General features: G+C 42.7%; 1 protein-coding gene across 3 annotated transcripts in view; it reads left to right on the top strand.

Moving 5' to 3' along the window:
• Window positions 1-13,602, top strand: part of LOC121581256 (TBC1 domain family member 22B-like) — a 215,630-nt gene that overhangs the window by 146,605 nt on the left and 55,423 nt on the right. For all 3 annotated transcript variants that reach the window (XM_045224755.1, XM_045224756.1, XM_045224754.1), the window contains one exon: window positions 10,332-10,459. In XM_045224755.1, the coding sequence (XP_045080690.1) occupies window positions 10,332-10,459 (128 nt within the window). The remainder of the gene's footprint in view (window positions 1-10,331; window positions 10,460-13,602) is intronic.

Below are 13,602 nucleotides of genomic sequence, written 5' to 3'. Positions count from 1 at the left end.
GAGGGTACCCGCTGTACCCGCTCAATGAATATCTGACTTTATACTATATTATTCCTTTCAGACTTCCGTAGAATGTTTCAAAGAATGTTCATTTTAGAAACCTGAACAAAACTGAACTAAAGTGCACTGAGCTTATTCTTTATACGCCCACTGAGGCAGTTGTATGTTTCGCTCCAATTCTGTAATGTGTTAGAGGTCATTCAGGCTTGGTATATTCAAGGACAGATAGTTGTATAAGGATAATAGTTGATATGCCAGGATGATAGGACGATAGCTGGAATGAAAGATATGTTGATCTGCTTTTGTAATAGCCTGGCTGACGCACGATCCATGTGACTACACAGCGAGCTGTGACTTTGAGAGCTGGTGTCAGCCATGCTACTCTTGTAAGGGTTTGACAAGAACATCACATGCCATACAGACATTCATACCTTTGTACGTGTGCATTACATCTAAAATATAGGCTACAGTGTGTAGAGTAATAGGTTCAAGCTGAAGAGGGTATAGGGTTATAACTGAATAAGAAGAGTACATTTTTCACTTCTAATTAAGACTGGGGTTGCATGTAGCCTGTGTAACCGTGTGTGGGACTGTCGTCTTTCCTTCCTTCCTTCCTTCCTTCCTTCCTTCCTTCCTTCCTTCCTTCCTTCCTTCCTTCCTTCCTTCCTTCCTTCCTTCCTTCCTTCCTTCCTTCCTTCCTTCCTTCCTTCCTTCCGTCCGTGCGTATGTTGGAAAGCCAGGGTGGTCCCTCATATCTCCTCTCCGTCCTCCACATGGCATTCCTCCCTTCTCTCTCAGGGCCTAATCTCCTCTCCACACAACACAGCAGGAGTAATACACATCTCTCCTCCTCTCTATCCTCTCCTCCTTTGTGTGGGGCTGTATTTCTCTAAAAGACAGAGGCTGGTGTGAGGCTATTGCAGCAGTGGGTATCAGATCACACACAAAGACCCCCCTCGTCTCCTCTCTCTGCTCTCTAGAAATACACTCCCCATGGATGGTTGTGGATGGATGGCCTGGGCAGTGTGGAGCTTTAGAAAGGAGTCGATGCCCATGTGTTCACTCACTATAGCTTTAGAAATCAGTCAATCATGCCCATGTGTTCACTCACTATAGCTTTAGAAATCAGTCAATCATGCCCATGTGTTCACTCACTATAGCTTTAGAAATCAGTCAATCATGCCCATGTGTTCACTCACTATAGCTTTAGAAATCAGTCAATCATGCCAATGTGTTCACTCACTATAGCTTTAGAAATCAGTCAATCATGCCCATGTGTTCACTCACTATAGCTTTAGAAATCAGTCAATCATGCCCATGTGTTCACTCACTATAGCTTTAGAAATCAGTCAATCATGCCCATGTGTTCACTCACTATAGCTTTAGAAATCAGTCAATCATGCCCATGTGTTCACTCACTATAGCTTTAGAAATCAGTCAATCATGCCCATGTGTTCACTCACTATAGCTTTAGAAATCAGTCAATCATGCCAATGTGTTCACTCACTATAGCTTTAGAAATCAGTCAATCATGCCCATGTGTTCACTCACTATAGCTTTAGAAATCAGTCAATCATGCCAATGTGTTCACTCACTATAGCTTTAGAAATCAGTCAATCATGCCAATGTGTTCACTCACTATAGCTTTAGAAATCAGTCAATCATGCCAATGTGTTCACTCACTATAGCTTTAGAAATCAGTCAATCATGCCAATGTGTTCACTCACTATAGCTTTAGAAATCATGCCAATGTGTTCACTCACTATAGCTTTAGAAATCAGTCAATCATGCCCATGTGTTCACTCACTATAGCTTTAGAAATCAGTCAATCATGCCAATGTGTTCACTCACTATAGCTTTAGAAATCAGTCAATCATGCCAATGTGTTCACTCACTATAGCTTTAGAAATCAGTCAATCATGCCAATGTGTTCACTCACTATAGCTTTAGAAATCAGTCAATCATGCCAATGTGTTCACTCACTATAGCTTTAGAAATCAGTCAATCATGCCAATGTGTTCACTCACTATAGCTTTAGAAATCAGTCAATCATGCCCATGTGTTCACTCACTATAGCTTTAGAAATCAGTCAATCATGCCCATGTGTTCACTCACTATAGCTTTAGAAATCAGTCAATCATGCCCATGTGTTCACTCACTATAGCTTTAGAAATCAGTCAATCATGCCCATGTGTTCACTCACTATAGCTTTAGAAATCAGTCAATCATGCCAATGTGTTCACTCACTATAGCTTTAGAAATCAGTCAATCATGCCAATGTGTTCACTCACTATAGCTTTAGAAATCAGTCAATCATGCCAATGTGTTCACCCACTATAGCTTTAGAAATCAGTCAATCATGCCCATGTGTTCACCCACTATAGCTTTAGAAATCAGTCAATCATGCCAATGTGTTCACTCACTATAGCTTTAGAAATCAGTCAATCATGCCAATGTGTTCACTCACTATAGCTTTAGAAATCAGTCAATCATGCCAATGTGTTCACCCACCATACTGTAGCCGCCATACGGTCACTGCTGTCTGTCATTAGCTGCCTGACCGGCTGTCGTGGTGATCGAGATCGCACATTTTGTTTTGTGCTTTTTAAGAACAGGGTTCATAAGTTGATAGATCTGTTGATTTTAGATGTGTGGGTATTAACATGTAATATGCTGCGAGGAGTTTGTCAAGAATAGAAAGATGGTGTCCTCGCCCATCAGTGTATGTGCAATACAGTATGGAATATAATGAGATTTGTCTATACGAGGCAAGAACTATCTGCCTTTGTAATCCTATTTTTAAGCAGAGATAAGGTGTGTGTGCGTGTCTGTGCATATACACGTGTGTGTCGAGTTTGTTCCTCCTCTTGATCGATGACAGCCCCCTAGCTCGTCCTGTAATCCCCCCCATGTTCCCCTGATACGTCGCGGCCCACACCGCCATCATATCTCTCAGGCTCTTTAAACGGAACCAAGCATGGAGATGAGTGCGTTCACAATTCAAATGAATGCACTGAGGAGGTAGTGCACAGGGTGTGAGGAGGAGAGAACGGTCACCTTCAATCCAGGAGAGTGACGGGAACAAAACCTAGGTTAAGCCAAAAGGGGGGAGGTAGTTTCTCATGCATTTAGCCTACCACAGCTAAAGATATTCCTTTTATACTCACTTTTAATGTTCTACTTGAGTTGATGTTACAGGTGACATTGGTCAGTGAGTGAGACACCGGTTTCCAGAAGTGTTGGGAAATGCACACAGGTATGGAGGTTTATGTCCATTAGTTATGATAGGCTGCTCTATCAGTTGGACCATTAGGCTGTTGAGTGGTAGTATAGCGTGAGATGACTCTTGTGGTCTAGGTGTGTCTGTGTGTGTGTGTGTGTGTGTGTGTGTTAGAGCTGGGCAATGTGGACAAAAATCCAAAAGTTTGCCTGAATTGACGCGATAATGATAAATAGAATGATACGTTTATAACATCAATGTGCACCACATTTTATTTATTTATTATCCTTTAAACTACTACTACTAGTTTGATGGTTGTAGCCATCAATTGTCCCATTAACAATCAACCATATTACCAAACTTATTTCATTTCTCTAGTATAGGCTACTTATCGTAATGAACGATATCAGCAAAATGCCTGCGATAACTGATCCGTATGGTCGGCGTCGAAAATGTTTGGCTCTAGCCACTTAGTCCTAAACTGGATGCTGAGATCTTCCTAACCTATTGATCTTCTCTCTGAGGCCCTGAGATTCCCCCTTTGACTCTATACCTAAAACAGAGCAGTCTCTAGTCTGTGTAACTCTCCACCTCTCCACCCCTGGTTGCCCCTGCTCCCCTCATTATGTCATTAATTTAATCCCCTCCACTTTTGAGCCAAAAGGCAGAACTGTCGCCGGGTGCTTTTAGCAACAATCAGTTGCTTCGCTCTAATTAATGACACAGTATTAAACGATAGCCCCATTATCTTATCGTGACACTAAAGCATGCAATTTCTACCGGCATGCTAACTTTCACCGGAAGCTACAATCTATCTGCAATATTAAAGCTGATCTACCCCCTAAAAAAAAAGAAAACAATTTAAAAATAGTTTCTCTCTCTCTGTAAGGTTTGTCCTCTTATCCATCTCTCTCTCTGTGTGAATACAGAATACATTCAGGGTTCATCAGCATGCAAATTACTAAAGGTGAATTTATTTATGCAAATGAGGGAGAGAAACAGCATGGTTTCTGCACTCCGAATCATGTACCTGTAAGACTCCCATGGTTCGATTGTTGAGACAGAAGTATAAATAGAATTATTTTATTTTTCCTTTGTTTGAAGGTATTGTTGCGATTATTCCGTGTTTGTGCGTGTTCGTGCATGTTTGTGTGTGTGTGTGACTGTGCATGCGTGTCTTTCGCTCTCTCTCTTTCTCTTAAGTATGACTGTGATTACAGGTCCATGGCTGAGCTTCATGTTGATCTGACATCAATTCTCTGCTGTGAGGATTTAACCTGCAGTAACCCCGCCTCTGATCTCCCTGCCTGTCCTCTGAGCTCCTCTCATCTCCTCTAGACCTCTCAATCCACCTACACATAACCTATTGGTTCACACAGGCCCATAGAGCTTGGCTTTCCTCTACCGTCTTAGCAACACTATGCATATTGCTATATTGTTTACCATAAAAGCAACTCAAATATGCATTAATTCATTGGCATCAAAAAATTATATTTGTTTATTGTGCTTTGACGAGTTTTGTAAGAGTTTTGTAAGTGAGAGTATGGAGTGTGAAGGAGTTCTTTATAGCTGGATTCTATTTTGATCATGGACACTCGTCCCTGGTTGATGGTGTAGATCATAGTCATCATCAGTGCTGTAGCCCTGTGTGCGATTGAAGTGGTGCAAAGATGGATGCACTGAATGACGTGTTCATGCTGCTGTGACAAATGCCATCACTAGAAGCACAGAGAGAAATAACTGATAGCCTAGCATACAGACAGAGTCACCCTGTCGACTGTCATCCTGGGATATAGAGTAGAGACACACACACACACTCAAGAGTATAGGATGCACAGTTTTCACTAAAGCTAAGAAGGCTTGTTGTGGTGTGTCTGTCAATCTCCTTATGTAATCAACTTTGCCTGACACTGAAACATGACAAGGACCACGTCAGAGCTCAGTCACAGACACAGAAAGACACGCTGTTGGTATGTCATGGAAAAGTATTTCTATAGAGGACCTATCTTAAAGGGTGCATGCTGTCAGAGTACAGGAGGTTTGGTAAAGTAATAGAAAAGGCTCAGCAGAGAACCCATGCAGACAGGCAAGCACCCTGAAAACGGAGCTAAGAGGGAGCTAAGAGGGAGGAAAAGAGGGGAGTAAAGAGAGGGGGAGGGGGAAAGAGATGGTTGAAGAAAAATATCTGAGTAAAGAAAGAGGAGAGAGAGAGATGAGGGACGAAGAGTGCGCTCGAGAGCGGGAGAGATAGAAAGAGAGAATGAGGAAAGTGAAAGAGATGGTCATGGCGTAGATTATGGGATAGATGGAGGAGAGCAGAAGTCAGGGAGAAGTGTGGAGCTCAGCAGAATGCAGCTCTTACTTACTTACTTACTTACTTTATTGTCCCCATGGGGAAATTTTGTTGCAGTGTCATGTACACATTTAAAGTGGCGTTAAATACAAAACAAGATTGACAATACAACTTTCAATAACAGTCACGCACCAATAAAAGTAAGAAATAAGAAATAAAACATTTAAAACATTTAAAACAAAGACTAGCCTGCTGGCCTTACGGGGTCAATGGGAACATTTGCCCGAGCTATTTAAGAGGGATATCACACCTGGCACAAATGATTGTCTCGTTCTATTTTTCCTGCAGAGGGGTGCCCTATACCTACGCCCAGAGGGGAGTAATTCAAAGTCCAGGTACAGGGGGTGACTTGGGTCTAAAATGATTTTGTGAGCCTTACGGAGGGCCCTGACCTTAAAGATCTCATCCAGGCCTGTCTGTTTGACTCCAAGTACCTTACTTGCTGTGGTAATAATCCTTCTCAGCATGTTTCTCTGACTGACAGTGGCATTGCCAAACCAACAAACAATACAAAAAGTTAAAATACTCTCAATAAAGGATTTGTAAAACAGAGTCAATATAGTACAGTCTATATTAAAAGAACCCAACTTTTTTAGAAAGTACAGTCTCTGTTGGCTCTTTTTGTAGATCTGGTCTGTACATTTACTCCACTGAAGCTTACTGTCCAAAAAGACACCCAGATATTTATATTCCTCTACAATTTCTATATTCTGGCCTCTGATAGATGTTGCAGATGCTCAGCAGCATCACTTGTCTTTTCTCTGACCCGTGACCTCCAACTGTTCTCCTGCACCCCAAATCTACCTAGCAGGCTGCCAGCCGGAGTCTTCCCGAGTGCTAAACTCTCTACATAGCTCTCTACTAAACTAACAGTCCTGCTAAAACTTACCGTCCCTTTACCATATTATAGTCTGACTTCTCGCGAAAAGAATTAGTTAGTTACCTTACCACTGACTTTAATTTTGATCTGGTGGAGTACTTTTTAGGGCAAACAATTTCAACCACTGACTTGACTTAATTCACCCTCAACCAAGTCACTTTCCAGCTGTTTTAACTGTAGGCCTAATCATGTTAACTGTACTGTACTTAATTGCCCACGACAAGTCTTCTAGATGTGTTCCTAGCTGAAAGTAGGTGCTTCCCTCCTCCCTGGGGGTGTAACGGAGTAGAATAATGTTCTCTACTGCAGAAAAAGTGGTAGCACTGAAGCAAACGCTAATAATCATCTCACTCTCTCTGTCTTCCTTCCCCAGCTATAACAGCTGTTCCTCGCTCCTTCTGGCTCTAGAACAGATAAACAATAACTAACTAATTAACTTCCAGGGGACCAGGAGGAACTCAGACTACTCTTTCTCTTTCTCTTTCTCTCTCTCTCTCTCTCTCTCTCTCTCTCTCTCTCTCTCTCTCTCTCTCTCTCTCTCTCTCTCTCTCTCTCTCTCTGTTCTCTCTCTGTTTCTCTCTCTCTCTCTCTGTTTCTTTCTCTCTCTCTCTCTCTCTCTCTCTCGCTCTCTCTCTCTCTCTCTCTTTCTCTCTTTCTCTCTGTCTCTCTCTCTTTCTCTCTGTTTCTCTCTGTCTCTGTCTCTCTCTCTGTCTCTGTCTCTCTCGCTCTCTCTCTGTGTCTCTCGCTGTCACTGTTGGATGGTTCCTCTTACCATCAGTCTTAGCCTGGTACCAGATCTGAGTGTACTTTAGCCAAGCCAACTCCTCTGACTACATGTGAGAAGTTTAATTTGAAGATCATTTTTTTATCTCCTCTGAAGTGGGTAATCTGAGTGTTTGTTGCCTCTTATAAGGGAAGTTGTTTCGAAGTGATAGATCACTGTGATTTATTCACTGTTAATGAGGGTAGGCCTAAGTTGTTTACGTGGAGCATAGCTATGTGATAATTAAACTGTGGAGACGAGAGCGAGAGAGAGAGTGTTCACTCTTTACCTTACCCTCTGAGAGTGTTTGTGTGGGTGCGCATGCGAGAACAAACCAATGTGACGTGTGTTGATGTGTGTGTGTTGACACGTGTCAGATGACAAATGAAGTGAATCATGGTGGGTACAGCAGGGGTCGCGTTAATTTCTCCGGTAGCAATTTAAAATGCAAGATGAACTTCAAGCAAAACATTAGGAAATGTAGCTGGCTACATTCTTCTATGATAAACATGAGGAATTGGATGGCCATGCATCGTTTTTGCAAACAAATACCTTGTTTTTTCCCTGTAAGCTAATGTACTTATATGTGGCTGCTGGCTAAATAGTGTTACACTTCTATTTTCATCTGATGAAAACCAAACTATTTTCTGCCGAATGTGTTGCATTAATTTATTGTGTGTGAAGAAAAACTAGTTGCACTCCCCTGATCACTCTATTGAAGCAAACAAACACTGTTGTCTTTAAATATAAATTGCAAGTGAAATGGTTGAAACCGCAGATGTTTTGATGGTCTGTGTTTTGAAAATGCAGATTTCAGTGTCCGTGTCACTGGTTAGAGGACTGATTGTATGTGTGTCAGAGCTTATTAATAGTCTACACTAGAGGTCTTCACAGATCCACCTGTACCCAAATACCCGAGACCCAATCCAGGACACAAGCGGTACTGGATCCAGAATTCTAAATAACGGAACGGATCTGGGTTGGATCTGATATGATTGTCTCGGGTATGTGTAATTCTAACTGACTTGTCCGCAAGGGCCCGTACAGATCTGAACGTGACTGCTGCAGTAGAGAGAGATAAATAATATAATTTATGCTGTTGCTCTTGCTTTTCACAGGTGGAGCGTGGCGCGTGTTGCTTCTTGTTGTTGGCCAATCATAAGTCATCAAAGCAGCAATAGCCTACAGTCATAAAGCCTCTGTGTGTGGCAAAAGTTAGGAGATACACTACCAAAAGTGACCAAAAGTATGTGAACACCTGCTCGTCGAACATCTCATTCTAAAATCATGGGCACTTTTGGTCCCCCCTTTGCTGCTAAAACAGCCTCCACTCTTCTGGGAAGGCTTTCCACTAGATGTTGGAATATTGCTTCGGGGACTTGCTTCCATTCAGCCACAAGAGCATTAGTGAGGTCACGCACTGATGTTGGGCGATTAGGCCTGGCTCGCAGTCGGCATTCCAATTCATCCCAAAGGTGTTCGATGGGGTTGAGGTCAGGGCTCTGTGCAGGCAAGTGAAGTTCTTCCACACCAATCTCGACAAACCATTTCTGTATGGACCTCGCTTTGTGCACGGGTGCATTGTCATGCTGAAAGGGCCTTCCCCAAACTTTTGCCACAAATTTGGAAGCACAGAATCATCTAGAATGTCATTGTATGCTGTAGCGTTAAGATTTCCCTTCACTGGAACTAAGGGGCCTAGCCCGAACGATGAAAAACAGCCCCAGACCATTATTCCTCCTCCACCAAGCTGACGTTGCTTTCAGAGGCAATTTGGAACTCGGTAGTGAGTGTTGCAATTGAGGGCAGACAATTTTTTCTCGCTATGCGCTTCAGTACTCGCCGGTCCCGTTCTGTAAGCTTGTGTGGCCTACCTCTTCGCAGCTGAGCCGTTGTTGCTCTTAGAGCTTTCCACTTCACAATAACAACACTTACAGTTGACTGGGGCATACATTTGAGGAACTGACTTGTTGGAAAGGTGGCATCCAACGATGGTGCCACGTTGAAAGCTTTTCAGTAAGGCCATTCTACTGCCATTGTTTGTCTATGGAGATTGCATGGCTGTGTGCTAGATTTTATAAAACCTGTCAGCAACAGGTGAGGCTGAAATAGCCGAATCCACTCATTTGAAGGGGTGTTCACATACTTTTGTATATATATTGTATCCAATCAATGGAAGATGGAATTAAAATGACAAAATGTAAAGTTAAAGGAGAAGTATAGGCTACAACGATTTAGAGCCAACAGGTAGGCTGCTACTTAATATTCTGAATGGAGTTGTTGTTATTTGTAACTGCAGGATGAGACAACGCATGCACTGTAGCTTCAATTTAGCCTAGCTAGCTAACGTTAGCTAGGTTAACTATCTTCTCCCAGTTTGATGCAGTCAAGACCGGTACCAGGTAATCATATTTGATGATAAATAACCTAGCTATGGCAGCTATTAGTCTACTATAAAACGAGTCGGCTTGGTTGGTTGCTGTCTTTCGTCTCTCCCTCCCTGCTCCCTGTCTCAATCACTCACAGTACGGCCCCTCCTCTCGCTCTTTATCAGCCCTGGTTAATAAAGTAGCTTAAAAAAGTACTTTTCTGCTGCTTCCCTCACTCGAAAAAGACAGGATCTGGATCCGACCAGGTCTATACCGAATGGGTCTAGTTGTCCTCAGGTCCTTTCGGAACGGGTCTCTATCTAAAAAGAAAAAATATTGATGCATATCGGGTCCGGGTGAGGAAGCCCCAGGTCCATTTCCGAATGGGTCCAACTTTTTGAACCCGTGAAGACCTCTAATACACAACACACACACCCACTGTTATAATGCTGTCTTCCTCCCTAGCTCTACAGTAGCTTTAATGTTCTTTGAGAGGTCCACTGATGGCTCTGTAATTACTGCTGTATTGTGTGACCGCCCAGCCATCATCAATGGAAAAAGAAAGGTGTGTGTGCTGTGATTATCAGAAGATTATCAGCAGCTGTTCATGTGAATGGCGCTTGTGTGTGTTCATCGGTGTCTGACGGGAATGTGTGTGCATATGTGTGTGCGTGCGTGGATCAGTGTTTGATGGAAGTGTGTGTATTTCAGTGTTTAACGAGTCTGTGTGTATGGGTGTGTTTCAGAAACGGTGCACGTCCACATGCAGCAGTATGAAGTGGAGTATCTCCAGTTTGCCTTCCGTTGGATGAACAACCTGCTGATGAGAGAGCTGCCGTTACGCTGCACTATACGCCTCTGGGACACCTACCAGGTACACACACACCACAAACACACACGTGCGTACGCACACATACTTAACACACACGCGCAGGAACACACATACACACACACAAAGCACTCACATGCATTCACACAAATCGTCATATTTCACTCACTCACTCACAGCGCGACGTGTGTGTGTTGTTCACCCATTGTGTTCCTTCATAAGGCCCTATCCAGCGGAGGTCATCAATCTCCTCTCCTCTGTGGCCTCTACCCCTGGCTCTTTATTTCTCAATCTCTCTGTTTGTCAGCAGCTCAGAGCAATGAGCCCCTGCCTCAACACCACTGAACTATTACTAAACAAAAGCCTTGTTAACAAAGCCATCCTTCATCACTGCTCTACTTCCTCCCATCCCTCCATCCCTCCCCTCAGAGTGTTGGACCTTGCTATCCTCTGAAAGACTGCCATGTGACAATTGCGCAGAACTCTGTTGCAACTCAAAATACATGGTTTAATGTTCTGTACACTCACTATATGTGTGAAATAATGAAAAACCCTTTATTTTTACTATTTTCTACATTGTACAATAATAGAGGACATCAAACCTATGAAATAACACATATGGAATCATGTAGTAACCAAAAATGTGTTAAACAAATCAAAATATACTTTATATTTGAGATTCTTCAAAGTAGCCACCCTTTGCCTTGATGACAGCTTTGCACACTCTCGGCATTCTCTCAACCAGCTTCACCTGGAATGATTTTCCAACAGTCTTGAAGGAGTTCCCACATATGCTGAGCATATGTGGGAACGACCCTAAGCACACAGGCCATCTCGTTCTCTCTCTCGCTCTCTTTCTCTTTCTCCTTCTCTCTTTCTTTCTCTTTCTCACACACTCACTCTCTCACACATACAGTAGCTCTGGGGTGGCCCTGGCTTTTCACTTGATTCTACTAATCAGCTACTTCCTTAAGATCATCTGAGGACTTTAGAATTTAGCTGGTGGTCAAAACTCTCCAGCCCTATCGATGAGTCACACAGACTTCCTGGGCTTTGGGAGAGAGGAAGACCTTATAGGCTTCCATACTACACAGGGATGTCACAGAGCAGATAGCCGTCTCAAGCCCTGTGATGTCCAACAGCCCTGTGCGTTCGCCCTTGTGTGTGTGTGTGGTCTGACAGTGGCGGTGGCTGTTCTTTTGTTTACCTCAAAGCATTAAAGAGATAGGAAGGAAATGAACGGAGAGATGGAGGGCTTCCTCTGTACCTTTTGTATCTGCCACTATCAGACCCTGCAATTGATTTTGATGCTACTTTGTTGTGGTGCGGGCTCAGCGGCCACACTCTCTTGTTAGCATAACACTAGGAGTCAATAATAGAAGGATATTACTTAATGCGTCTATTGATTCTCCGTTGTGTTGGAGTATAAAAGGTGTGTGTCTACATTATGGGATGTAGAGGAAGCTGACCCTCCTCTCCCGATGACTCACTTTAATTACTGTGGCAACAATGTCTTGGAGGGGCGCTCGGAGGGTAAAGGGGTGTAATTGTGTACATATACACTTGTTCTCCTTCAATTACCGTTCTACCCCCTGTATTGACTGGGAGAGAACACACACACAGGCAAAGTGAAGGTTGTAGATTCAGTCAGAGAGCATTATGAAACGTAACAATAAAGCAAAAAGGCAGAGGAAGCCCTTGACACTCTCAAGATCACTGTTCTGACTGGTTATGAAGTCACCCAGGTAAGTTCCCAGGTCATAATCCCAGAGAGCTTCCCAGTCAGGAAGGCCTCAAAAGTTCAGCTTTTATGAACTCAACACTATGATTTGCTGTCCACTTCAGATAAAACTCAATAGATTTCCACCTATGAATTATTGGTAGTAAATCACAAAGTCACAGCCTAGCCTACTTTCTCTAAAAACACTTCTGGTTTCTGACTCTCCAAGCCATGGCAGATATGAAGTCTGTACTGCCTGTACTATAGAACCACCGATGATGGCTTGTGATAATGAATAACTGTCTAGACTTCATACTTGCTGATATGAGTTTTTGGAGGTTTGAGGGGTGACTGAGTGGAGTTTTTCTAATCAATGGTCGGGTCTGCGGGGAGCGACCGCGACATGAATTAAACCCTGAGTGGTTGAGCTTTGGGCTAACAACCTCAGTTGAGTTATTCCCCTCAGTTATGACCGTAAGGTCACTGCCAACAACCTGTCTACAGGGACCTCTCAATCCTCCATCTGGCTCTTCATCTCCACCCCCCCCCAACACACACACAGTATGCACACACATGGTACGCATACTCGGCACACGCGGGCACACACACACACACACACAAACACTAATATGTAGCTAAACAGTAAAAAGTTGTGTGTCTTCTCTCTCATTGAGAGAAAAGGTCTGATACTGTATCAATGGTTAAAGACAACCTCTACATGCGGTGCTCTCAGATGTGTGGTTCTGCCATAGTGGGGGTTTACATCTAAGCAGGGTCTACAGTGTAGAATTTACCCCTTCCCCAATAATTTGGAGTAGGAGGAAATCAACTCATAAATGGCGGCATTTTATGTCTGGCCACAAAGATAAAGTACAGTGCTTTCAGAAGGTATTCACAGACCTCGACTTTTTCCACATTTTGTTGTGTTACAGCCTCAATTTCAAATACATTAAATTGAGATTTTGTGTCACTGGCCTACACACAATACCCAATAATGTCAAAGTGGAAATATGTTTTTAGAAATGTTTACAAATTAATAAAAAATGTAAAGCTGAAATGTCTTGAGTCAATACGTATTCAACATCTTTGTTTTGGCAAGCCTAAATAAGTTCAGGAGTAAAAATGTGCTTAACAAGTCACATAATAAATTGCTTGTACTCACTCTGTGTGCAATAATAGTTTTTAACGTGATTTTTTTAATGACTACCTCATCTCTGTAACCCACACATAGAATTATTTGTAAATCCCTCAGTCCAGCAATTAATTTCAATTACAGGTTCAACCAACAAGACCAGGGAGGTTTTCCAATGGTTTGCAAAGAAGGGCACCTAATGTTAAATAGATACAAAATAAAATAAAAAGCAGACATTGAATATCCCTTTGAGCATGGTGAAGTTATTAATTACACTTTGGATGGTCCATCAATACACCCAGTCACTACAAAGATATAACTTAGTTGCCGGATAGG

This window comes from Coregonus clupeaformis, chromosome 14, assembly GCF_020615455.1.
Source record: "Coregonus clupeaformis isolate EN_2021a chromosome 14, ASM2061545v1, whole genome shotgun sequence".
In the NCBI taxonomy this organism is placed as follows: domain Eukaryota; kingdom Metazoa; phylum Chordata; class Actinopteri; order Salmoniformes; family Salmonidae; genus Coregonus; species Coregonus clupeaformis.
The sequence above is the reverse complement of the archived record's forward strand: the minus strand, read 5'-3'. Positions and strand labels throughout refer to the sequence as shown.